Here is a 24,338-nt window from a genome sequence, read left to right on the forward strand (position 1 = left end):
CTTCCTACCATTTTTCATTTTTCTGTGTGACCTTCCCTCTGTAGTTAACTTTGGAGAGTCTTTGGTTCATTCTCTGGATTAATTACACTGATGGTTAGATGATCACTTCTTGAAGCAAGTTGTGAAAGGCGTGGAGGGATGCGTAGTGGGGAAATACTGAACTCAGTGCATATATAGGTAAGCCAACTTGAGTTTCCGAACCAGAACACTGGTATTACAGTGTCAACTGCTTTTTTTTTTTTAAAATTCAGATATAGTTAACATATCATTTTATTAGTTTCAGGTATGCCACATAATGATTTGATGCTTGTATATATTAAATATAATAATCACCACAATATGTCGTTAATATTCATTGATCAATTTTTTAATGTTTATAATAGTTTACATTCCAGTAAAAAAATTCCACTTGGTTGTGGTGTATAATGCTTTTAATATGCTGCCTAATTCGGTTTGCTAGTGTTTTGTTGAGGACTTTTGCATCTGCGTTCATTGTGGATGTTAGTCTGTAATTTTCTTACAGGGTCTTTGTCTGGCTTTGGTGTCAGAGTAATGCTGGCCTCACAGGATGAGTTGAGAGGCGTTCCTCTTTTTTTTTTTTTTTTTTTGTTTGTTTGTTTGTTTGAAAAGCTTATGAAGGATTAATATTTTTCAAATGTTTGCTAGAGTTCACCTGTGAAGCTCTCAGTTCCAGGGCTTTTCTTTGTTGGAAGAGTTTTGATTACTGATTCAGTCTCCTTACTAGGTAGAAGTGTATTCAGTTTTTCTATTTCTCTGTGATTTAGTTTTAGTAGGTTTTGTGTTTCTCGGAATTTGCTCATTTCATCTCAGTTACCCAATTTGCTGGTGTACATTTGTTCATAGTATTATAATTCTTCTTATTTCTGGAGAATTGGTAGTAATGTCCCCACTTTCATTTCTGATTTTAGTAATTTGTCTTTTTTCTTTAGTCTGTCTAGCTAAAGGTTTGTCAGTTTTGTACATCTTCTAGAAAAATCAACTATTGGTTTTGATTTTTCTTCCTCCCCCCCTCTGTTTCACTTTGCTCTAATCTTTATGATTTCTGCCCTTCTGCTAGCTTTGGTTTTAGTCTGTTCTTGTTTTTTTAGTTTCTTAAGCTATAAAGTTAGTTTGCTGACTAGAGATCTTTCTTAATTATAAAGGCAAGTGTGTATAGCTATAGATTTTTCCCTTAACATTGCTTTCACTGGATCCCATAAGTTTTTTAAATTTTCTTTAAGTGTTGCTTAATTTTCTTGTGAGTTCTTCTTTGATTAATTGATTTAAAAGTGTGTTGATTAATTTTCACAGTTTTGCGTATTTTCCAGATTTACTTCTGTTGTTGTTGTTTAAGATTTTATTTATTCATGGGCACCTGGGTGGCTCAGTTTTTAAGTGTATGCCTCTGGCTTGGGTCATTATCCTGGGGTCCTGGGATTAAGCCCTGCATCAGGCTCCCTGCTCAGTAGGAAGCCTGCTTCTCCCTCTCCCACTCTTCCTGCTTGTGTTCCCTCTCTCACTGTGTCTCTCTCTGTCAAATGAATAAATAAAATCTTTTAAAAGAAGATTTTATTTATTCACTTGAGAGAGGGACACAGCACAAGCAGAGGGAGAGGCAGAAGGAGAGGAAGAAGCAGACTCCCTGCTGATCTGGGAGCCTGACATGGGGCTCCATCCCAGGATCCTGAATCATGAGCTGAAGGCAGATGCTTAACTGACTGAGCCACCCCGGCACCCCCTGTTGTTGATTTTTAATTTCATCTTGTTATGGTTGGAGAAGGCACTTTGAAGATATTTTATTTTATTTTATTATTTTTAAAAAGATTTTATTTATTTATTTGACAGAGATCACAAATAGGCAGAGGCAGGGAGAGAGACAGAGAGGAGGAAGCAGGTGCCCCACCAAGCAGAGAGCCCGATGTGGGGCTCGATCCCAGGACCCTGAGATCATGACCTGAGCTGGAGGCAGAGGCTTTAACCCACTGAGCCACCCAGGCGCCCGATAATCTGTATTTTTAAATCTACTGAGATTTGAGGTGCCTGGGTGGCTCAGTCGGTTAAGCATTTGTCTTCATTGGGCTCCTTGCTCAGCAGGAAGCCCATTTCTCCCTCTGCCTGCCACTCCCTCTGCTTGTGCTCTCTCTTGCTCTCTCTCTCTCTCTGTCAAATAAATAAAATCTTAAAATAAAAAACAAAACCTACTGCGACTTAATAATGTGGTCTAACATACAGTCTGTTCTGGAAAATATCCCAAATGTACTTGAGAAGATCTTGGATGTGGCCATTGCTGGTGGGTGTTTTGTACATCTGTTAGATCAGTTGGTTTACTCTAAGTCCTGTTTTCTTACTTAAGTCTGGTTGTTTAATCACTGTCAAGTGGAGTAGCGATGTCTCTAACCATTAGTGTAGAACTATTTCTCTCTTCAGTTGTCGGTTTTTGTTTCATATAGTTTGCCAGTCTGTTAATATGTGCACAAATATGTTTACAATTGTTTTATCTTCTTCTTACTGTATTAAACCCCTTTTTACTGTATTAAACCTTCTTACTGTATAAAACCTTTTTTTAATGTATAGTGTTGTTTGTCTTTTGTAACCTTTTTTGCATTGAAGTATTTTGTCTCATATTAGAGGTACCCCTCCCTACTCTCCTTTGGTCACTACTTGGAATATGTTTTTCCATCCTTTTTACTCTCAGTCTCTTTGTGTCTTTGTATGAGTGAGTCTCTTGTAGAAAACCGATAGTTGGATGTTTTGTTTTATCCATTCTGACAATTAATATTAATTCCATTAATAGTTAGGGTAATTACTGATAAGGATGAATTAGATGTCTTATAGCCTTTTTGTTCCTCATTTTCTGCTTTACTGTCTTTGTGTTTATTCACATATTTGTAGTGAAATGTTAACTTTCTCATTTCTTTGTGTATGTTCCACACCTTTTTAAGTATATGTGCTGCCAAAGCAAGCATTGTTCTACAGCTTTTGTGTGTGAGTGTATGTGTTTACAACAGGAATTATGTTTAACATCCTAAAGTTACACTACTCTAAGTTGTTTATCAGGTTAGCTTAAATAACATACAAAACTCTGCTCCTTTACAATTCTGTCCTCATCCCTTTCAGTTGTTGATGTCACAAAATTACATCTTTATACATCTTGTGCCCCCAAACATAAACCAATCTTTTAATTTTAGAATTAGTTATTTAAGTAGGCCCTGCATCCAGTTTGGAGCTCACTGCAGGGCTTGAACTCACAACCCCAAGATCAAGACCTGAACCAAGACAAAGAGTCAGATCCCCAACTTGTTGAGCCACCCAGGAGACCCATAAACTAATCTTTTAAATACAATAGTAAATACATAAACTAATTAGTAAATACATAAACTAATCTTTTAAAATACATAAACTAATCTTTTAAATACATTAGTCTCAAATTACATGAAGAAATACGAGGTTATAAACCAAAGTTACAATAATACTAACTTTTAGACTAGTAACTTTTAGACTAGTAACTTTTAAAAAGTATCTTAGTCTTTTAAATCGTGTAGAAGGGGAAACATGGAATTATAAACTCTTGTTACAGTAATACTAGCTCTCGTAGTTGCCCATGTGTTTGCACCTTTATTTCTTCATACAGGTTTGAGTTACTGTCTGGTGTCCTTTAATTTCACCCTAAAGGACCCCCTTGAGCATTTTTTGCCAGATGGGTCTTGTGGGGACAAACACCCTCAACTTTTGTTAATCTGGGAATGTTGTAGTTTCTCCCTCACTCTGGAAGTGCAATTTTGATGGATATAGGATTCTTGGTTTACAGTTTTTTCTTTTAGCATTTGAATATATGGGCTCGCTGGTTTCTAGCTTTTGAAGTGACAGATGAGTAATCTCATGATTATATCATTGAGGATCCCTTGGATGTGACGAGTAGCTTCTTTCTTGGCTGCCTTCAAGATTCTTTATCCTTGGCTTTCAGAAGTCCGATTATAATGTGTTTTGGTGTTGGTCTTTTTGTGTTCATCTTATTTCAAGTTTGTAGAGCTGCTTGGATGTTTATATTCATGTCTTTCATCAAATTTGGGAAGTTTTTCCTTCAAATGTTCTTTCTACCCCTTTCTCTCACTCCTTCTGAGACATCCACAGTGTGTGTACACTGGTCTGCTTGATGGTGTCCCACAGGCCCAAAGGGCTTTGTTCACCTCAGTCTTTTTTTCCTGTTCCTTAGCCTTGATGATTTTCCTTGTTCTATCTTTAACTTTGCTGATACTTCTGCCAGTTCAAATCTTCCTTTGAATCTCTAGTGGATTTTTCATCTCAGTCATTGTACTTTTTAGCCTCAGAATTTCTTTTTGGTTTCTTTTTAGGTTTTTAGAGACTCTTTATTCATATTTGCATTTTGTTCATATTACACTTTGTTGACAGTTTCCACATCTTTTCATTTTCTGTGTATTTTTTAAGATGGTGGTTTTAAAAAGTCTTTGTATAGAAGATGTGCCGTCAGGTCTTTTAAAGGGATAATTCTGTTGATTTAGTTTTTTCCCTTTGAATAGGCCATATTTTCCTGTGTCTTTGTGTGCCTTGTGGTTTTTTTTTTTTTTTTTCTTTTCTTTTTTGCTAAGAACTAGACATTTGGATCTAATAGTGTTTTATGTCTGGAAATCAGATTCCTCCCCTTCAAGATTTTATGTTTTTTCCTTTGTTGTAGGCTGTCTCTGTGCCAGGGATCAGCCTCAGGGATAACTCAGGGTTTGCTCAGGTCTCTTCTGAGCCTGCACCTTTTTCTGGTCAGATGTGGGCACTTCCTAAATTTCTCTTTATATGTAGTTGCTTCTGAATGTCCTTGTCTTTATTTTGTGTGTGTATTTTTATGTACATATGTATATATGTAAGTAACCAGGCCTGATATCCTTGTCTTTAGTGTCTGGTTCCCAAAGGGGGGAAAAGAGAAAAATGTAAGGGGGGAAAATGGCTCCCTCCCTTTAAATGTCCAAGTCACTTCAGCTAGAGGAAGGGTCTTTGCAACCATGGGGGAGCAAAGAGGCTGTCTCTTCTCTGTGTCACCCTTGTGACAGGAAGGAACACTCAATGATGAGAGTACAGATTTCTAGTGTTTGGAGGACAGGGTCTTCTTTGCCTGCCCTGGCTCCCGCAAGATATGTGCTGGTTGCTGCAGAGACACATGCAGGTGGCTGGGTGTGGGAGATGCACTAAGAGCTGAAATTGGTTGAAATTAACCTCAGTTGCTCCCCTGGAAGTTGGAATGCTTCAGTAGATCCCAGCTTCCCAAAATAATGACATTAGATGGATTTTGCCCTTGCAGCTGATTTTCAGATGGGGAGATTGATTCCTGGTGCTTCCTGCTCCACTAGCTTCCCAGAATCCTCTAAGCCGTGTTAGGTTTTGTCCTTATCTGTTTGCCTTGCTCTCCACTGCGCTCTTCTGGAGGGCAGGGAACAGGCTGCTCTCTTATTGTTGCGTCCCAGAGTCCCTCTGAAGTGTTTGGCTCTTGTGTAAAGGCTCAGTTAACTGGCCTTAAAATTCCTGTTTGTTCTCATTCTCTTGCAGTCCCATAGGGGCTGGTCCCATGCAGCCCTGCACTGGGCTGCAATGCTCAGGAAGGAGAGAGAAGGGGGACTGTACTGGGTTGAACAGTGTCCCCCTCACCCCCAATTCATTTCCATCTGGAACCTGTGAATGGGACCTTTTTTGGAAATTGAGTCTTTGCAAGATGTGATGAATTAGAATGATGTTATATGGATTAGGGTGAATTGATGATTGGTGTCCTTATCAGAAGGCCATGTGAAGACAGAAGCAGAGATTGGAGTGGTGTGTACAAGTGCAGGATTACTGGCAACCACTAGAAGCTGGAAGAGACAAAGATTCTTCCTTTTTGCTGTGGAAGGAGCATGGCCCTATTGATGCTTGGGTTTTGGACTTCTGGCTTCCAGAACTGTGAGAGTAATTCTCTATTATTAGGGCAGCCTGAGCACACTAACAGAGAGATGAGGACCAGGGGGCTATGCCTCTTATTTTTAAGGCTGATCCACAAGACTACAGAATTCTTCACACTTTTGTATTCCCAGCTCTGTAGGGTAACGTTCCCCAGCAAACTTCCATGTGAGCTAGGTTCTTTCTTTTCTTTTCTTTTTTTTTTTTTTTAAGATTTTATTTATTTATTTGAAGAGAGAGAAGTCACAAGTAGGCAGAGAGGCAGGCAGAGAGAGAGGGGGAAGCAGACTCCCTGCTGAGCAGAGAACCTGATGTGGGGCTTGATCCCAGGACCTGAGCCAAAGGCAGAGGCTTAACCAATTGACCACCCAGGTGCCCCGAGCTAGGTTCTTTCTAAAGTGGTGTTTGAAAGCTGGTTTTTAAGACAGAAATAAGGCTGGTGAGTCCTTTAGAACTAACCTCACCCCTGTAGTTGGCCATGTATCTGGGGGGGTTCCGTGTTTGTATTGTGAGCAACCTGAGAGCAGAGCCCAGGTCCTGACCCTTGTGCTAGCCTGTCTTACTCCCAGACGGTTACTGGGCATCCACATGGGGCTGGGCCTGGTGCGCAGGGCTGGTGTGTGGAGACGGAACATGCTGTAGGGAAGCTCCATGAGCCCCTGAGCCAGGGCACATGCTGCCCCCTGCCCCCATTTTTAGAGATGCTTGTTTCTCCTGCTGTCTCCTGTTAACCAGTGAGGAAGGATGTTTAGAACTTGGGTCTTGCCTGCAGCTCCGCCAGCCCCAAGAGGACATGCGGGAGCTAGCAGGGATGCTGTGGTGGCCTTTCACTCAGTCACTCCAGCGGCTGCCGACCCCATAAGCCTCGTCTGCCTGGCTGCGGAATGGGAGAGATGGCAGAAGCTGTCTTGTAGGATGTGTGGAAACTGCTTGACTGGTACTGAGAGAGGGTGTAGCAGGCAGGAGCTGCTTCTGCTGTTACTATGGTCATTTGCCAAATTTATGAGTTTCCTGGAGACCAGCCTTTATGGGTACTGTTTATGGGACTCCTGTCTGATTTCACGTTATGTGTATTTGTAGATGTGTCGGTAATCTGCTTCACACACAGAGATGTATTTACCCTGAACAAATTTCAGTGTTAGGTATCGACAAGGATAGAGACATTTTTCCGCTGTGCTAATTTGAGTAACTTCAAAATTTTAATGGAAACTACGCTGTCAGGGGGAAGACCTCTTTGGGCACTGTCTGTTCACTCCCTACACATCTGAGCCACCGTTGAGGGTAATAGAGTCCAAGATCACAAGCATGGCAATGAAAGGTCACTTCCCTCAGGCACCTCCTTCCACCAGGGGCAACAAAGCAAGACCAAAGCTGTGATGTAGGCAGAGAGAAACCAAGGCCAGGCCAGGGGGTGGACATGCCAGAGGGTGAGGCTCCTGCAGTCCTGTCCAGACATGAGAACATGGGACGGGGCACCTGCTCTCAGTTTTTAAAGAAAACAAATTCAAGGCTAATAAAGAGGCCTAGTTTTGTTTTCAGGCTCAAGGGCACAGGAAGGGTCAGCAATGGGAACCCGAGTTTAGCTTGGGATTTGGCCTTATTTTTCTTGTTTATAGAATTTTATGTTAAGGAGGCCATCTGTTTGGTTTTCAGCTGCATGAAATGCACAGACACAGCATGATGTCTGGTCAAGGCCATGTCCAGGCCAAGTGGGTCCTGCCTGGTTCTGAAGGACCGTCTGCTGGGAGGAAGTACCGATGCTGACAGGCCCGCTTTCAGTGAGGGGACTGCTCTTCCTTGAGTCCAGAAAGGCCTGGACTCTACTCAGGGGTGAGGTCATCATGGCCCTAAAGTAGAAAAGGGAGAGGAATGGCATCAGCAGGCTGTGCAGCCGAGGTGCCCCTGACTCTCGGACATCTGGGAAGGGATGAGGGGACATGGGTGCCAGACACATTGGACAACAGTCCCTGTTTTGGGCTCCTTGCCTACTGTGGTTTCTGTCTTACCCTCTGCCATACTGTCCCTATCCTGTCTCTCCTGCACTTGCTGTTGGACATGTTCCACTGGCCTCTCTTTTCAGGCCTGATCTGGGGACGTGGTCTAGAACAGCCTCTTCCTCTAGGCCTTGGCTGAGAGAGCCAGACCATCCTGACGAGAGCTTTTCTTCTTTCTGGTCTTGCTGTTAACTTCTCGAATGAAGTTGAAGGAAGTGAGAAAGAGAAGCCTTTTTAAAACTCCTTGAGAGGGTGTGAGATTTCCAGAATGCTTTCTGGGTCACCTGGTTAGAGCGATGGAGGTCCCCACAGGCGCATGGGGTGTTTGGATGCAGGAGCCTTTGTCTCATGGATTTGGGTGTGGGCCCAGGAGCCAGGGTGGGCCCCTGAATTCTACCAGTTTTTCTTTCCTTTTTTTTTTTTTTTAAGAGATTTTATTTATTTGTCAGAGAGAGAGAGAGAGAGCGCATGCGCGCACACACACACAAGCAGGGGTCACAGCAGGCAGAGGGAGAAGCAGGCTCCCCATTGAGCAGGGAGTTTGATGCGGGACTTGATGCCAGGACCCTAGGATCACGACCTGAGCCGAAGGCAGACATTTTATTTGACTGAACCGCCCAGGCGCCCCCACCGGTCCTGAAATGGTCCAGCTGTGTGACTTCTGGGCATGTCTCTTTGGGGGTATGCACACTCCCATCAGCTGGAGGTGTGCTCCACAAACCTGGAATCTTCTCTGGGGTTCCAGGCTGTGGTCAGAAGGAGCGAGGCATGTCTGTGCTGCTGTGGAATGAGGTAGAAGGAGCAAGGTGAAGGGCACGCTGTTGTTGGCCCCATCTGTGCATGAAGACTGCTGTAGATGCTTAGATACATTCTGGAAAGATACGTGCCCAAATGGTGAAGAGGAAATACCTCTGGAAAGTGGTGCTTGAGGTGAAAGGGACAGTGGGAACAAAGGGATTTCAGTTTTCACAGAATTTCCTTCTGTATGTTTGAATCTGTGACAACCACATGCACTGTTTTTGCAAAATAGGGATCCTTAAGTAATATGGTCTGGCATCGCCTTCTACTGGGGGTCCTGGAGTCTGTCCCTCCTCACAGCTGTGGGTGGGGTCAGGGGGCCCAAGCTGCCTGGGACTTGGCAGGGAGGCCATCTCCCTTCCCTGTACACCCTCCTGCCGAAGCCCAGCCTCGCTGGTTTTGCACCTGCAGGCCCCACTCGCTCACCCTGTCCACCTGCTCTCACTGCAGGGGCTGCCGGCTTCTTTGAAACGGAAAAGCACAAAATTAAGGCCAGACATGAAACAGACTGTAATTTTAAGGACTTCTTTTATTTATTTATTTATTTATTTTTTAAAGATTTTTATTTATTAATTTTGACAGAGAGAGATCACAAGTAGGCAGAGAGGCAGGCAGAGAGAGTGAGAGGGAAGCAGGCTCCCTTCAGTGCAGAGAGCCCGACGTGGGACTCGATCCCAGGACCCTGAGATCATGACCTGAGCCGAAGGCAGCGGCTTAAACCACTGAGCCACCCAGGCGCCCAGGACTTCTTTTATTTTTTAAATGACGTGATTGGGGTTGGGTGTATTCATTTCCTATACCTGCTGTGACAGGTATAAACGGGACTAGAATGGAAGCGTGTCATCTGTCATCTTCTGCACTTCTAGAGGCCAGAGCCTGAGCTGAAAGTGTCGGCAGGGCCACGCTCCCTCTGAGGCTTTGGGGGAGGGTCTCCCTCCACCTCTTATAGCTTCTGGGGGCTTTCGCGGCCTGTGCTGCCTCTCTTTGCCCTCAGCCCTGTCCTCACTCAGGCTTGTGTCTGTGTCCATACTTCCTTCTCCTAAGCACAGCAGTCACCGGATCAGGGCCTGTTCTAACACAGAATAGCTTCCTCTTGACTAGTTACATCTGCAAGGACCCTGCTTCTCAATAAAGTCCTATTCCAAGCACTGGGGGTTAGGACACGCACGTACTTCAGGGGCTGGCCACTGCAGTTTCTAGCCTTTCCACGAAGAAGTCTTTGGAGCTACCACATTTAGTAATTTGGTGATGTACTGTCTAAAATTGTGAACTTGCTCGTGAAAGCCGAATTTTAGATGAACTTTCAGAAAGAACATCAGAAGCTGAGAACCCCAGTTAATCACAGTTCCGAAGCTGACCTCCGAGCGACCTGGTCAGTTAGCGATGGCGGGTCTGTGCTGCTTCTTCTCTTGCTTTATGAACATCTGTTTCTGGCCTTGCTTCTTTCACTCAAATAAACTGTGCTTTGAAATCTTCCACTTAGGAAATTGAGAGACTTTCAGAGCAACTAGAAGAGAAAGAGAAGGCGGCACAGCAGCTGATGAGCCAGCCAGAGCACGAGCGAGAGAAGGAGGTGGCCCAGCTTCGGAGGAGTGTGGCGGAGAAGGAACGTGCCCGGGCTGCCAGCGACATCCTGTGCCGCTCCTTGGCTGAGGAGACCCATCAGCTGCGGAGGACTCTGGCCGCCACCGCCCACATGTGCCAGCATCTGGCTAAGTGTCTGGATGAACGACAGCGCGCTCAGGGGGAGGCGGGGGAGAAGAGCCCCGAGGTAAGCCCGTGCCTGTGTGTGCAGAGGACAGCAAAGACCTCACTGGGGAGGGAGACACTGCATTGGGGCTGTACCATCCCGCAGCTATTGGGGGCTTGGGGCACCCGGAGCCCACTGCTCTTCTCAGCCAGAGACCCAGCTGTTGTGGCAAAGGCAAGCCATCCAGAGGTTTCTTCTAGAAGGAGGGAACATACAAAATGTGACAGGAAGTGAGGGCAGCCCATTTTATTAGCACCTGCCTCCCAGGATGGCCCTGAGCAATTTGGCCTCTCAGGCCTCACTCAGCTGAGGAGAAGAGGGCAGAGTTGGGACTGCAGGCCTCCTCTGAGCACGTGCGAGCCCTTGCACATTGGGCAGATGGCAAACTGCCCAGTCCATGCTCCAGCCTACCACGGGGGGCACTGGATGCCGGGCTTGCCTGGGGCCTCCCGCATAGCTGGCCGGAGACGTGCAGGGCAGAGTCCTTGCCAGGTGGGTCTCTGGAGCTTCCACCACATTCGTGTTGGAAACATGCTCTGCGATGTTCCAGGGGGACAGGTCATCCGGCTCCTTTGCAGCATCTTCACTGAGAGAGCCCGTGTGGGGAGAAGCTTGATCTGAGAACCACCCGTTCCCATTGGTGGGGAGTGGGATTCCATGAAAAAGGAACCTCAGAAAGAACACCTGTATATTTCAGAAGCCAGAGGACGAGTGGGCACGCTCATCTGACTTTGAGTCACTGTGTCATTTCCTTGTGGGAACTTGGAAGTAGCTACGCAGGAGGGGTGGCCTGGGGCTGCTGTGGGGTCGGTGAGGCCCCAGCATCTTTCTCAGCCTGGGACGCAGCTGAGTCACCCGGGGCTTCCCAGGGCCTGCTCGGTGAGGACACACACTTCCTTTATCATTCAAGGGGAATTCTCAGAAACGAGTCACCAACATACAGCCCCCCCTTCTGTTAAATGCACTAAATTTCTCGGATTCGGATCGGACTTCTCATGAGACTTTCCGCTTAGGTCTGCTCACCACTGTTAGGGTTGGTTTGGGATGTGGCTTTTAGGTGTGAACGTGGTGTAGGTCAGATTGCTGCATATGGAACCACTGGGGCCGACTGTGACTCCGCAGACATGATGCTTATCTGGGCTTGGAGGAGTGGAGCCGGCTTCCTGGTCAGGCCTGCGCCAAGCAACCCAGGGCCAGAGCCTTCCCTGCTGTACCATGGGGCTAAGCTGCCTACCCTCCTGACTCCTGTGATGATGGAGCATCTGAGGCTGTGGGAGACTGTGCAACTGTGTGCGAGTCCAGGGCAGGGGCGTGGAAACTGCTCTCCGTGGTGGGCCTGGGCAGGGCCAGAGCAAATTGCACCCCCCCCCCCAACCTTTCGACTCTCTGCTTTGCTTCTCTCCTGAATGCACGGCTGCCAGGGGACGTGTTGCCAGATGTGGCAACCATCTGGGGCCTCAGTCTGCAGGTCTAGCTTCCTTCCTTCTTGCTGTGTGTGTCATGTTCAGCAACACGGCATCTACCCCGTCCTTTCCTTCTGCAGCCAGAGTGTACAGGCACGGCCGCCTCTGTCCAGGCTGTTATTGAGAAGTTACGGGAAGAAAATAGACTATTACGACAGAAGGTGACTCATGTGAGTATCTGTCCCCTTTCATTCAACTGTAGGAAAGGGTCCTACCCTCTCAGTGGTGCTCAGGGCTCGTGTCCCCCTTGGGCCACTTGGGCTGACACACAGAATCCCCAGAGACCTATGCATTTTGCCTAAGAGTGCAGAGACTTGGCCTGTGTTCTGCTGTCCCCCGGGTTAACTCGTGGATCAAGAAAGGAGGTGCAGGAGTTTCTGTCAAGCATGGCTTTTAAGGCAGGAGAATGGCACCCAGTCTTCCACAGAAGTGGAAGACGGTGGCTCATGGATGTCCTCTCCGCGCCTTGCGTGTCTGGAGGTCTCGGTGTCCCCTCGGGACAGAGCAAGTGAGGCAATGTGCATTTACGGGGAGGAACTCAGCAGCTCATTATTGCTCACAGAGAGCTTCCCGGCCTCGGCCGCGTCCCCTCAGGTGGAAGACCTCAATGCCAAGTGGCAGCGCTACGATGCCAGCAGGGACGAGTATGTGCGAGGGCTCCACGCGCAGATGCAGGGGCTGCGGGCGCCCCCCGAGCCGGCCAAGCCCTCCTGCCCTGAGCTGATGAGGAAGGAGATTTCTAGGCTCAACAGGCAACTGGAGGAGAAGATCCGTGCCTGTGCGGACGTGCGGCGGGAGCTGGTGGCCGTGCGGGGAGAGCGTGATGCGGCGTTGGAACGGGTGCAGATGCTGGAGCAGCAGGTGTCCGATCGGGGCGCCCGGGGCCCGGTGGCGGGTGTGGTCCGTCCACGGGAACCTTCTCCTTCCCGAGTGGATGTGCCTCAGCATGGGGACAGCCCAGTGTCTCGCCTCCTTTCAGATCCTCGCTTACAAGGATGATTTCACCTCAGAACGTGCGGACCGAGAGCGGGCCCAGGGCAGGATTCAGGAGCTCGAGGAGGAGGTGGCCTCCTTGCGGCAGCAGGCATCCTGGACACAGGTAGGGCCCGAGCGCTTTTCTCCTCATTTGGCTCGGCGTTTCTCTCGTTTTCCTTCTCATGAATTTCGAGTGTCGGCCCAAGATGCTTGTCACGGTTCCAGCCCCTTTTGCCCTGCTGGGATCAGAGCTGCCTTGCCTGGTGCCTGGGGCACGATGGCGGAAGCCCTCCGATGTGGTGCTGTGACAGTGGAGGCGGCTGTCTGTGGGGCACGTCCTGGGCTCTGAGCTCCCTACCAGGCCTTCATATACGTCCCCTCCTTGCTGAGATGGGGACCTTGGTTACCTCATTGCGCAGAACTGGATACTGAGGCCCCAGGTGCCCAGTGATGTCCCCCAACTCATGGCCTCTGTGCAGAGAGATGGGTCCTGTGGGTCACTGGGCCCACCACCCCATCCAGGGAGGCCTGGGAGGCCTCAGAATTGACGAAGTCTCTCACTGTGGGACCCCCAGCACCCACCTGCCTCTTCCCCTCCCTGCCCTGCTTCCTCCCTGCCCTGGCCTGCTCGCTGCCCTGCAGACACTCTAGGAAAGCTTAGTTTCTTTAGCCCCTCAGCGAGTATCCACCACACCTCTGGCCCCGGAGTGAACCCCGGGCCCCTCAGAGAATTTCCGTCTGGACACAGACTGGGCAGTAGTAGTCCCTCTGGGGCTCAACGTACTGGGCGGACCCTGGAGCTGCCCCTTCTGGCCTGTGGCATGGCCGCTGGGGTTCGTTGATGGCTCATGCGTTCCCCGCTGCGGGCGAGGTGTGGGAGTCATGGGGGACCCCCTTTCTCTTTCACACTCGTGAACGTAATCCGTAGCAGTGGGCCTTGACAGAGGCAGCTGTTCTGACTTGTGAGTAAAGTGGGTGGGGACCGCGGCCGAGCTGTGTCCCTGAGTCTGCAGGAGCCCCTGCAGCCTCCTCGGTGTCCTTCGGGGGTTCCTGCTTCTCCTCGGGCGCTGGGACTACAGGCTGTGGTTGAGAATCCTGCCATGTGTGCTGGGTGGGAATGGGGTGTTGTCTGGCTCAGCTGGGCGTTTCTTCCCACCATCTGCCTTGGCCTGTGGGTTTTCTTGAGGAAGCATGAGCTCTTGGGTGGAAAGGTCGTTAATGGTGTGGAAAGGTCAGTAGCCGTTCAGCAACTCAGGGCTAAGTGGAGTGACCAGAACCAGCTCCATGTCCCATCCCTGTGAGCACATGCAGGGGTGTGGGCATGTGCGCTCCGGTTCTGGTCGGAGCAGCGGCACGTGTGGGCTCTGGGCCACTTCAAGAAGTGGGGAGGGGTGCAAGTCCCTCACAGGGATAGAACGAACACCTCAAGTACGAGAGCCCAGCGCGTGATTTGGGGGCCCCTAGGGCAACCCATGTACATGGACCCTTGCCTCTTTTCCAGGAGCATCGAGAGCCAGGCTCCTGCCGGACTCACATGGGAAACAGAACCTCCAAGTACTTAAAGGCTGATGCTCTGGAGCTTGTGGCGCCCAGTGGACGGAGGGCTGGGACTGGATCTCAGGGGCTAGACTCCCCTGCTGAGGGCCGGTGCCCAGGGGCGGCTCGGAGAGGACAGGGGGACCTTCAGTGCCCTCACTGCCTGCGGAGCTTTGGTGACGAGCAAGGCGAGGAGCTCTTCAGGCACGTGGCCGAGTGCTGCCAGTGAGCCCCATGCTGGAGAGGGGGAGAGCCCTCGAGATCTGGGGCTCAAAATGGGCTGAGGGGGATTCTGATCCATTTTGGTCCTCCCTGGGCGACGGAACGGACTGGGGACATCTCCTGGGAGGGAGAGTGGCCCCTCAGCTGCCAGGCTGAGGCCGGGAGCAGCCAGGAGCAGGGAGCCAGCCAATGCCACCAGCCCGCGCCGCCCACCCGCATCCGGGGTGCTGCAGCTGCTGGCGAGAGTGGGCTGCCTGTGGGGATTGCACGTGTGGGCCCAGGGTGAAAGGCCTGCCTTGTTATGTTGAATAAGAACCAGGAGGTTTGCAGAGGCAAGCACTGCAGCAGACCTTACACCTGGGGGCCGGTGTCCACCACCGCAGAGCCGTGCATCTGCTCAATTGTACTGCAGTTGCCTTTGCCACGGATCTGCAAGTCAGGGGACATTTCATATGCACTTACTTTCATAATAAACGTACTTGCTCTGGTGACTGCTCTGCGAGTGCATCCTGGGGGCTGGGGCACGGGGATGGCAGTATTCCCAGTTAGGCGGGACTTCAGACCAGCTGGTGAGGAGAAACACTCTCGTGTTTGCCACCTGCCAAGGGACCGAGATGGACTGGCCGGAACCCAGGCTGGCATGCCTGTCAGGGCCCACAGGACCTGGTGCCAGCCCACCTTTGCCTCTGGGCTAGTTCAGCCCCACCCCAGGGTGTGAAGCCAAGATCTGGAAATGAGAGGAAGCAGATGCTTGCCCAGAGCACCTCAGAGCCACAGACAGCAAGGGGAAGGTATGGCTGTGTAGGGCCTGTCAGTGGAGCAGGGACAGAAATGAGAAGGTGGGAGGGGAGACTGACGTGCTGTGCTAATAAGCATTTGTTTGCCAGGGTTCACTCATTTAACCCTTCTAGCAATTCCAGGATGTCAACACGACAAGGAAAATGAGGCAAGGAGGGATTAATTCACTTGCCCAAGGTCATACAGTGGCTGAGTGACAAGGCTGGGATTTGAACCTATGTTTTTAATTGTACAGTCTGTACTTCTTCCTGGAACTCACCCTTCCGTGTGGTTACTAAGTTCTCCTCACGTCAGAGTTCAGGTGTCACCTCCTCTGGGACTCCCTGCGCACCCGTCTGCTGGAGCCCGGCTGGAGGGGATCTGGCGTCTGTGGCATGGCGTGGGTAGGCTATATGGCAGAAGAGCCTGTCGGAGCTGGAAGAGTCTGTGGACATCTGAACACTGGAAAGAGAGGATGGGGACATCCCAGAGAGAAGGGAGCTACAAAAGGGGGAACCTCAAATCCTTGGCTGACCCCAAATTGTGTGTGCTTCGAGTAAGACCCCAAGGATTCTGGGGTGAGAACAGCAGATGGAAAACAGCTAAACAGGCATCCCAGTGGCTGAATATTACAGGATAACAGCTTTAAATCTGGGTCCCTCAAGGTTAGAAGGGCTTGGTAAACACTTTGGGTTTTCCTTTGAAACCCCAGAAGGGCCAGGCCTCAGGAATAAAGTTGATATCCCAGGACAAAATGGAAATAGCCCTTGCTCTAGGAATGCATACGACTCCCAGGTAATCAACCAAGAAATAACTTACCTACTGGACTAAGAACCAACTTTCTTTAGAGACAGGCAGAACCTCGGACCTTGCACTGTACTAACCACAAGTTGCAATATGCAAGAGAAAATACTAGATGGGCGCCTGGCTGGCTCAGTCGCTAGAGCATACAATCTTGATCTTGGGGTTGTGTTTGAACTTAAAAATAAAATCTGAAGAAAAAAAATACTAGATGTAGGAAAATTAAAGGCAGCATGAAGGTATTTTCAGACAAAGACAAGCCAATTAAACATATCCAACACTCTACTACGAGAAATCTGTACTATAGAAATGATTCCAGCTGAAGGGAAGTGATTCTGGATAAAAACAAATACAGAAAGGAATGAAGATGGGAGTGGGTAGATGAGGATTACCGACTGTTTAAACAGTCCTGTTTCCAGGGCTTTAAAACATGCCAACGTGACCACAAGAGCTTTCTAGGTGGCGGAGGGAGTTATTTGATGACCTTACACAGAATTTTTTACATCGATATAAGATGGACTGTAAGGCAGTAGGGGAGCATATTATAATCTCTAGAGTAACCATAAGATAATAATACAAATACTTAACTAAAAAGTGAACAGAACAGAGAAATGTTTTTATTAATCCAAAGCAAGACAAGTTACGACAAGGAATGTGGAAGAGATGAAACAAACAGAAAACAGACGCCAAGAGGATAGACCTAAACCCAACTCTATCAATAGTTAACTTAAACGGATCAGATACTGACCGAAAGATCATGACTGTCACACCGGGTGAAAATAACGAAGTTCACCCACATACTTGTTAGCAGAGACACAAACATAAGAACAGAGAATGAAAAGGATAGAAAAAGACACACCATGCCGAGGCTAACCAAGATATGGAAATGTATGTAGCCACTCCCAGACCTGGACAAACACAATCACAGCTGAAGGCTGGAACACACCTCTCAGAGAGAAGCAGGAAAAAGTCAGCATCCAGGGATACAGAAGATTTACCCCAAATACTTTTTTTTTTTTTTTTAAGATTTTATTTATTTATTTGACAGAGAGAGATCACAAGTAGGCAGAGAGGCAGGCAGAGAGAGTGAGAGGGAAGCAGGCTCCCTGCCAAGCAGAGAGCCCGATGTGGGACTCGATCCCAGGACCCTGAGATCATGACCTGAGCCGAAGGCAGCGGCTTAAACCACTGAGCCATGCAGGCGCCCCTTACCCCAAATACTTAATCAGCTTGGCCTTGTTAGGCCCAACAAAAGCCAACTAGAATTCTTTTCAGCTCTAGGTGGAACACTTAGCAACAGTGTTGCTAAAAATCTGTGGGCCATAAATCAAGTCACAGCATAATCCAAAGAACCAAATCACTGAATTTATGTTCTCTGACCATGGTCAGAGTAAACACAACTCAGTAACAGATAAATACCAAATTCTCAAAACACCTCTAAGCGATCTGTGCACAAAGGAAAAAAACACAACAGAAATGAGAAAATACTCTGATCTGAGTGAAAATGAGGTTAAAATTCAGTGAGCTGAGTGCCCATCTCAAGAGCTAGGAGAACTGCATTTTAAACTCAAAGGAAGGAGAGAATAGAAGAGCAGAAATCAGTGAGACAGGAAACACAAAATTCACAAAGCCAAGAGTTCTTTGAAATGGCAACACCACTGACAAACCAGTAACAAGACATGAGGAAAAGAGAGGAGACAAACTCCTGCTAAGTGGGAATGAAAAGGGGGACGTCACCATGGATCTCCAAGAGGACTACTATGAACACTTTATGCTAATAAACCTGACAGAGGAAATGAATAAAATCCTTGAAAAACACAACTTACCAAAACGGATACAAGAAACAAAACTTGAGTAGCTCTGTAGCCGTTAAGTAAACTGAATCTGTAATTAAAAATACTGTCACAAAGTATAAGCCCAGATGACTTCACTGGAGAACATCTGAGAAAGATATACCAATCCTACACACACTCAGCAAACAGAAGGAATGTTCCCCAACTCATTTTTATGACACCAGAACCTAAGAAAGTGACAAATCTCTCTCTTGAACACAGATGCAAACATACTAAACAAAATATTAACACATTGGGGCGCCTGGGTGGCTCAGTGGTTTAAGCCTCTGCCTTTGGCTCAGGTCATGATCTCAGGGTCCTGGGATTAAGCCCCGCATTGGGCTCTCTGCTCCGCAGGGAGCCTGCTTCTCCTTCCCTCTCTGCCTGCCTCTCTGCCTACTTGTGACCTCTCTCTGTCAAATAAATAAATAAAATCTTAAAAAAATTAAATTGAATTAGATATAAAAAGGATAGTAAGTCATAAGCAAGCAGAATTTTAATCAGAGATAAAGATTGATTATTTAAAAAAAAAAGAAAGAAAGCACTAGGGCGCCAGGCTGGCTCAGTTGGTTAAGTGCCTGCGTTCAGCTCAGGTCATAATTCCAGGGTCTTAAGATTGAACCCAAACTGGGCTCTCTGCTCATCGGGGAATCTGTTTCTCCCGCTGCCCCTCACCCTGCTTGTGCTCTCTGTCAAATAAATAAATAAAATCTTTTTTTTAAGATTTTATTTATTCATTTGTCAGAGAGAGGGACAGAATGCATGCAGAGGCAGGGGGAGTGGCAGGCAGAGGGAGAGGGAGAAGCAGGCTCCCCACTGAGCAAGGACCTGGACGTGGGACTCGATCCCAGAACCCCGGGATCATGACCTGAGCCGAAGGCAGCTGCTTAACCGACTGGGCCACCCAGGGGCCCCAAATAAGTAAAATCTTGAAAAAAAAACTCCCAACACTAATTGTAATTCACTAGAATAACAGAAAAAACATGATCATTTCAATAGAAGCTGAAAAAGCATATGACAAAATTTAATGCCTACTCATGATAAAAACACTCAGCAAACCAGGAATAGAAGGCATTTCCTCAATCTGTTAAGATGTATGTCCAAGACCCTACGGCTACCGTTCTGATGACGGATACCCAGTGCCATTTGTCCCTGCCCAGGTTTCCATTGAGGCAAGGGTGCGCGCGCTCTTATGGCTGCAATCCCACATTGTACCAGAGGGTCTACCCAGTGCAGTAAATTAGTAAAAGGAATAAAGAACAGAAAAATTAGAAGAAACGGTCCTTATTTGCAGATGATATGATTGTAGATGTAAAAAGTCCTAGGTGATCTTGAAGTTTAGAATTTGAAAGTCATTATGACAATCTCAAGATACAAAGTTCAATGTATGAAAAACCTATCATATTGCCGTATATTTTCAGGGAATTTAAAACCTGTTTCCCCAAAACGTAAGGTGACTCAAAAGATGTTAAGTCCTAACCCCAGAACCTGTGACTATGACCTTACTTGGATATAGGGTCTTTGCAGATGTCCTATGAGATGATGATGTGCTTGGATGAGAGTGGGCCCTAAACCCAGTGACTCACGTCCTTACAAGAGGAGGAGAAACAGAGGTGCTGGCTCCGCTGGTGGGGCGCGCAGCTAGCTCTTGATCTCGGGGCTGTGGGTTCAAGTCCCATGTTGGGTGTGATTACTTAAAATCTTAAAAAAAAAAAAGACAAGACACAAACAGAGAGATACAAGGAGGGGACCGTATGAAAATGGAGAGAGACTGGAGGGACATCTCTACAAGCCGGGATTGCCAGGAGAAGCCAGGAGGGGGGCATGGAACTGATGGTTCTTTACAACTTCTAAAAGCAACCAATCCTGTGGATACCTGTGTTTTATGGTATATATCCCTCCAGGGATTTTGGGTTATAGCCTCCAGGACTATGAGAGAATAAACTTTTTTCTTTAAGATTTGTTTAACTGACAGAGACAGAGAACGTAAGAGAGGTACTGGAAGAGGGAGAAGCAGGCTGCCTGATGTGGGGCTCGATCCCAGGACCCAGGGATCATGACCCGAGCCGAAGGCAGTCGGTTAATGACTGAGCCACCCAGGCGCCCCGAGAACAAATTTCTGTTGTTAGAAGCCATCCAGTTTAGGGCACTTTGTTATGGGAGCCCCAGGAAACTAAAGCATAACCCCATTTATGATAATGTCAAAAACCTAAAACACTTGGAATTCATCAGAAGCATGCAAAATCTCTACAATAAAGGCTACACAATACTGCTGAAATTCAGAGAACACATAAATGAGGAGAAATCACGTCTGCAGACTAGGAACTCTGTTGTCTCAAGATGTCGCTTTGTCCCAAACTGACTTAGAGACCCAAAACAGCCTTGTCCATAATCCCAGCAAGCTTGTGACAAGCTCATTTAAAATTCTGTATGTTGTATGTGTGATATGTATGTATATGATACATATGGTATCATGTGTATCATATATTAAGTACTGAGCATCCCAACATACATATATATCATATGGTGATCTCATGTGTACCATATATGTATGATGTGATATGTGTGTCCTACATGTGTATCACACATGATAAACCACGTGCACATCATATATGTACGATGCACTGTCGTGTGTACATCACACGTGTGTGTCGTGTGATATCCTATATGTATGATACAGGTGATGGGATCACCCTATCATATGATACATATGTATGTTGGAATGCTCAATACTGTCCTACAGGCTTACCATTTTCCATTCTCTTTTCTTCCTAGTGCTTCTTTCTGGTAGTTTCTCTTTGTGCCATCAAGTTCATGGGTGTTTTCTAAAGGGTTTTGGATCTGCTGTTAATTCTGTCCAGGGTATTTTTTCATTTCAGATGTATTTTTTCTTTAGAACTTCACTTAGGTCTTTTTTGGATTTTTCATTTCTTCATCTTGTTCGTGATTTCTTTTACATCTTGAGTGTATTTTTAAGATGTTTTACAATATCCATTTTACGGTCCCCGTCTGCAGATTCAGCAACTGTCATTTTGCGGTCTGTTTGTATTTCTCTTGATTTCTATCTTCCTTCCTCTTGGCACGGTCTGGTCATTTCTGCCTGGATTCCGCCATTATGAATTTCGTCCAGTGTGGGCTGGTTTGTGTTCCTTAAAGAATGCCGGACTTTGTTCCAGCAGGCAGTTAAGATACTCAGGATCAGTTTGATCCTTCTGGGGCTTGCTTTTGATTTTGCTCGAGGGCTGATTTCACCCCACTGCTAAGGTCACAGCTTTCTGAGGCCTCTACCCCGAGGTCTGCACTGTGTGTTACACGGTTTTCCGCTGTGGCTGGTGGAAATACTATTCCAGCCGTTCTGTTTTCTGGTGATTTCCCCTTGGGTTCCCGGGAGTTTATGCCACACCGCAGCATCGGCAGACTGTGGGCGCCTGGACCTCCCCAAATGCCAGCCTGTGCTGGCTCTACTCAGCAGGTCTGCAGGGCTCTGCCCCCACCCCCAGTGCTGGGCCTGGAAACTGCCTTGAGGCTGGAAGCTGGGGCACCTCGAGACTTACCTTGTTTCCTCCCCTTCGCGCAGAAAACAGTGCCCCGTGCAGCATCTCTCCCAACACCCAACACACCGTATACACAGCTTCCTCGGGTTCACAGTTGCGTGTGGCAGTTTCTGTGGCTGTCATCCTCCTTCCCAGGAGCCACTGGCACACGTTTAGGACTCTTTCTCGTAACCACATGGTCTCCTCCAGGAAAGTCAGTCGGAGGGCTCCTGGGCACAGCGGGCTCCCGGCTCGTTTCAAGCATCGTTTCCTAACAGTTGGGAAGCGCATGGAAGTTGTCCCTGTGCTGGGCCTCCCACCCCTCAGGGCGTACGCTTACATTTTAATAGTGGATCCAGGACAATGGTCGCCTGTCCCTGTGAGGATGAAGGACCAGGACTCAAGTTACTTCAGTTCTGTCACTCTGTGGGTGACTGAGCGCTTTTATTGGTGTTTAAAACCAAGAAACAGCAGGACCTTTGAGGTTAAGTTTTTCCTTTTCTTTTAATATTAATTAAGTGTTCATCCTTTCTGGTACCATAATACTCCTTTTGATGTTATTTTGGTTTAATGGCATGAGTATGTAAACAAAGTTCAATAAAAGGGCATTTTTACTGTTTTCCTGGCCATTTTTATTTTATTTCATCTCATGATTACCATTACCGTGTAAAGGAGGTGCTAGTCCAGCGTGGTCTATGCAAGGCTCCCCCAGAATCGACTCCCAGGTCTAGGCCCCATGAAGATAGGAGCACTGGAGCTGGATGTCCCGCAGACACCTTGGACCTTGGCTTCCCCATCTGTAAATGCAGTGTTTGGGCATGAGGACCCACGATGACAAGCCTCCAGGCCTGGGCCTGCCTCTGGGGACATGGGAGGGGCTGAACCTGGGAGGCCCTGCCAGCATCGGCCCTCCATCTCCCCCACCCCCGGACTGTCCTGGGCCTCCCAGGCCCCAGATCCATCCTCCGAGAACTGGGATGGTAAAGTGACGCCCCCCCCTCCCCCCCGCCTTGGGGAAAGAGCCAAAGGAACCAGCACGGGCGGAAGTGTACAGACCTAGAACAAGGCATAGGTGGCTTGCCTGTGTGCAAGGGGAGCAAGGGTGTGGAAGGCGGCAGGTGGAGTCTCAGGAGCGGGCACCCAGGGGTTCCCCTCACCACTCATGGCCCTGACAAGGTCCTGCTCATGTCACATGTGAGACCCTGCAGTTCCTCAGCAGCCAACATGCCCCCGGAATTGATGTGGAGGCCCAGAGGTGGGCATGGGGAGAAAAGGCTGGGGCAGGGACAAGGTTTTGAAGGGCCTGGGTGGGCAGCTTCCTCAGATAGCAGGCTCCACCCCCCACCCCCAGCCTTTGCTGCTCTGGCCCAGCCAGCCCCAGCTCTCCCTTGCCCTCACCGGGAGCCATGGAGGCCCAGGCCTGGGCTTGGGACTCCTGGAGGCATCAAGGCCTTTTGAGGACACAGCTCCTGCTGCGGTCACTGCCCAGCCCATTCCTCGCTTTGCAGGCTCATTCCATGAGCAAAGAGATATGCTTATTCTTCCCACCTAGTTAGAAAAAAGCAAAACCAACCAGCCAGCCTCTTGCCTATCTCCTATTCCCAGGACCTGCCATTCCCACCCGTTTTCCTGCAAACCAGCTCCCACTGGGTTGTGGTCAAAGTCCCCTAAGTGCAGGAGCCCTGGGGGTCAGTCCTTGGACCTCACCTTGACCACAGCAGCCCTGCGGTGGCTGGTCTTTCCCTGTGTCCTCCAGGCTGCCCTCTTCCTCCCACCCTGGTCACTGCTTCTGGCACCTGGACCCCTGACCTGTCTGTACTTGCTCCACGGTGGCCTTCCGTCCATGAACGGCAATCCCAACGCTGGACGTCTCACCTGGGGGGTCAGATGGGCACCTCAGACTTGACCCCTGCCCCGGGGCTCAGACCAAAGCCTTGGAGTCCCTCTTGCCCCCCTCTCTCCTACCTGCATCTCGTCTGTCCAGAAATGCTGCAGACAAAACCAGCAGAGTATTTCCAGAGGCCACTTCCTCTTCTTCCCGTCTCCACACAGACGCGGGGCCCTCATCGCTCCCCCTTCACTCGGGGACACGCCACATCCCTGCAGCTGCACACAAGCAGGTTTCCCAAGAGGCAGGAGCCTCGGGGCTTGGCCGGGCCCTGGGAAGTGGGTGGGAGCGGCTCCCACAGACTCCTGCAAGCTACCTGACTGCAGAGACTACAGAGGAACCAGGCAGCCGTCCCCCCTTAGCCCTCCATACTGCCTGTCATTCCTTATTCACACCCAGTTGAATGCCCATGACTTTTCAGTCTTGTTAGAGATCACGCCGCCCTCCCTCCCCCGGGGCTGGATGGGCACCTGCCCGTAAGGCTCTATGTGGTCCCAGCCTGCTGACCCTTGGGCCCCCCGGCTCTGCCTCCCCAGCCCCGTAGGTTAGGGTGTGGTGACCCCACGCCACCGCTGCTGGGTGTCAGCACTGCTCTCACCAAACGATCTGGGCACCAGGCTGGACTCTGCCCTGGGGCCTGGTGCTGCCTGGCATGCACAAGGCCCCGGAGGGTACAGAGGCATGAAGGATACTGGGCAGGAGCCAGGACCCCTAAACTGCTGCCACGGGTGACCTGGGAGATGCTCCAGGGCTTGTGGGCCAGCTTCCCCTTGGGGGGCACTCTCCCCAGCACCCTGCCCCCCACCCACCACACCCCCCACCGCCCCTAGCA

General features: G+C 48.8%; 2 protein-coding genes across 6 annotated transcripts in view; one reads left to right on the plus strand and one right to left on the minus strand.

Annotated features, from left to right (window-relative positions):
• TNIP2 (TNFAIP3 interacting protein 2) overlaps window positions 1–17,307 on the plus strand; it is a 44,014-nt gene extending 26,707 nt beyond the window's left edge. Inside the window, exons 2-6 of the mRNA XM_045992265.1 lie at window positions 10,213–10,500; window positions 12,023–12,112; window positions 12,537–12,803; window positions 12,922–13,041; window positions 14,419–17,307. Coding sequence (XP_045848221.1) covers window positions 10,213–10,500; window positions 12,023–12,112; window positions 12,537–12,803; window positions 12,922–13,041; window positions 14,419–14,682 — 1,029 coding nt within the window. The 3' untranslated portion in view covers window positions 14,683–17,307. The remainder of the gene's footprint in view (window positions 1–10,212; window positions 10,501–12,022; window positions 12,113–12,536; window positions 12,804–12,921; window positions 13,042–14,418) is intronic.
• Window positions 15,810–24,288, minus strand: LOC123933218. 5 transcript variants are annotated; one of them, XM_045992276.1, is made up of 7 exons: window positions 23,584–24,288; window positions 23,326–23,493; window positions 23,017–23,166; window positions 22,282–22,415; window positions 21,640–21,889; window positions 19,592–21,234; window positions 15,810–15,914 (listed from the first exon to the last, which is right to left on the minus strand). In XM_045992276.1, exons 1-6 carry the CDS (start codon window positions 23,683–23,685, stop codon window positions 21,199–21,201), a joined length of 840 nt encoding a protein of 279 aa, XP_045848232.1. In that variant the 5' UTR covers window positions 23,686–24,288; the 3' UTR covers window positions 15,810–15,914; window positions 19,592–21,198. The 5 variants fall into 5 exon arrangements, 1 of the variants encoding a protein (XP_045848232.1); XR_006816525.1 differs by lacking the exon at window positions 15,810–15,914 and having other exon boundaries at window positions 18,922–21,995; window positions 23,428–23,493; XR_006816530.1 differs by lacking the exon at window positions 15,810–15,914 and adding an exon at window positions 21,959–21,995 and having other exon boundaries at window positions 18,922–21,889; window positions 23,017–23,493.
• Window positions 24,289–24,338: the final 50 nt, after the last annotated feature.

Source organism: Meles meles, chromosome 2 (genome assembly GCF_922984935.1).
Source record: "Meles meles chromosome 2, mMelMel3.1 paternal haplotype, whole genome shotgun sequence".
NCBI classification, from domain to species: domain Eukaryota; kingdom Metazoa; phylum Chordata; class Mammalia; order Carnivora; family Mustelidae; genus Meles; species Meles meles.

What these genes read in the sequence shown, in the direction of transcription:
- LOC123933218 (XM_045992276.1), bottom strand. Translation starts at nt 23,685, where the DNA reads ATGAGGGCCCCGCGTCTGTGTGGAGACGGGAAGAAGAGGAAGTGGCCT. An exon ending in TCTGGACAGACGAGATGCAG is followed by an intron (nt 23,494 to 23,583) that starts GTAGGAGAGAGG and finishes CTGACCCCCCAG; the next exon opens with GTGAGACGTCCAGCGTTGGG. An exon ending in ACTAGCACCTCCTTTACACG is followed by an intron (nt 21,890 to 22,281) that starts GTAATGGTAATC and finishes CCCAACTGTTAG; the next exon opens with GAAACGATGCTTGAAACGAG.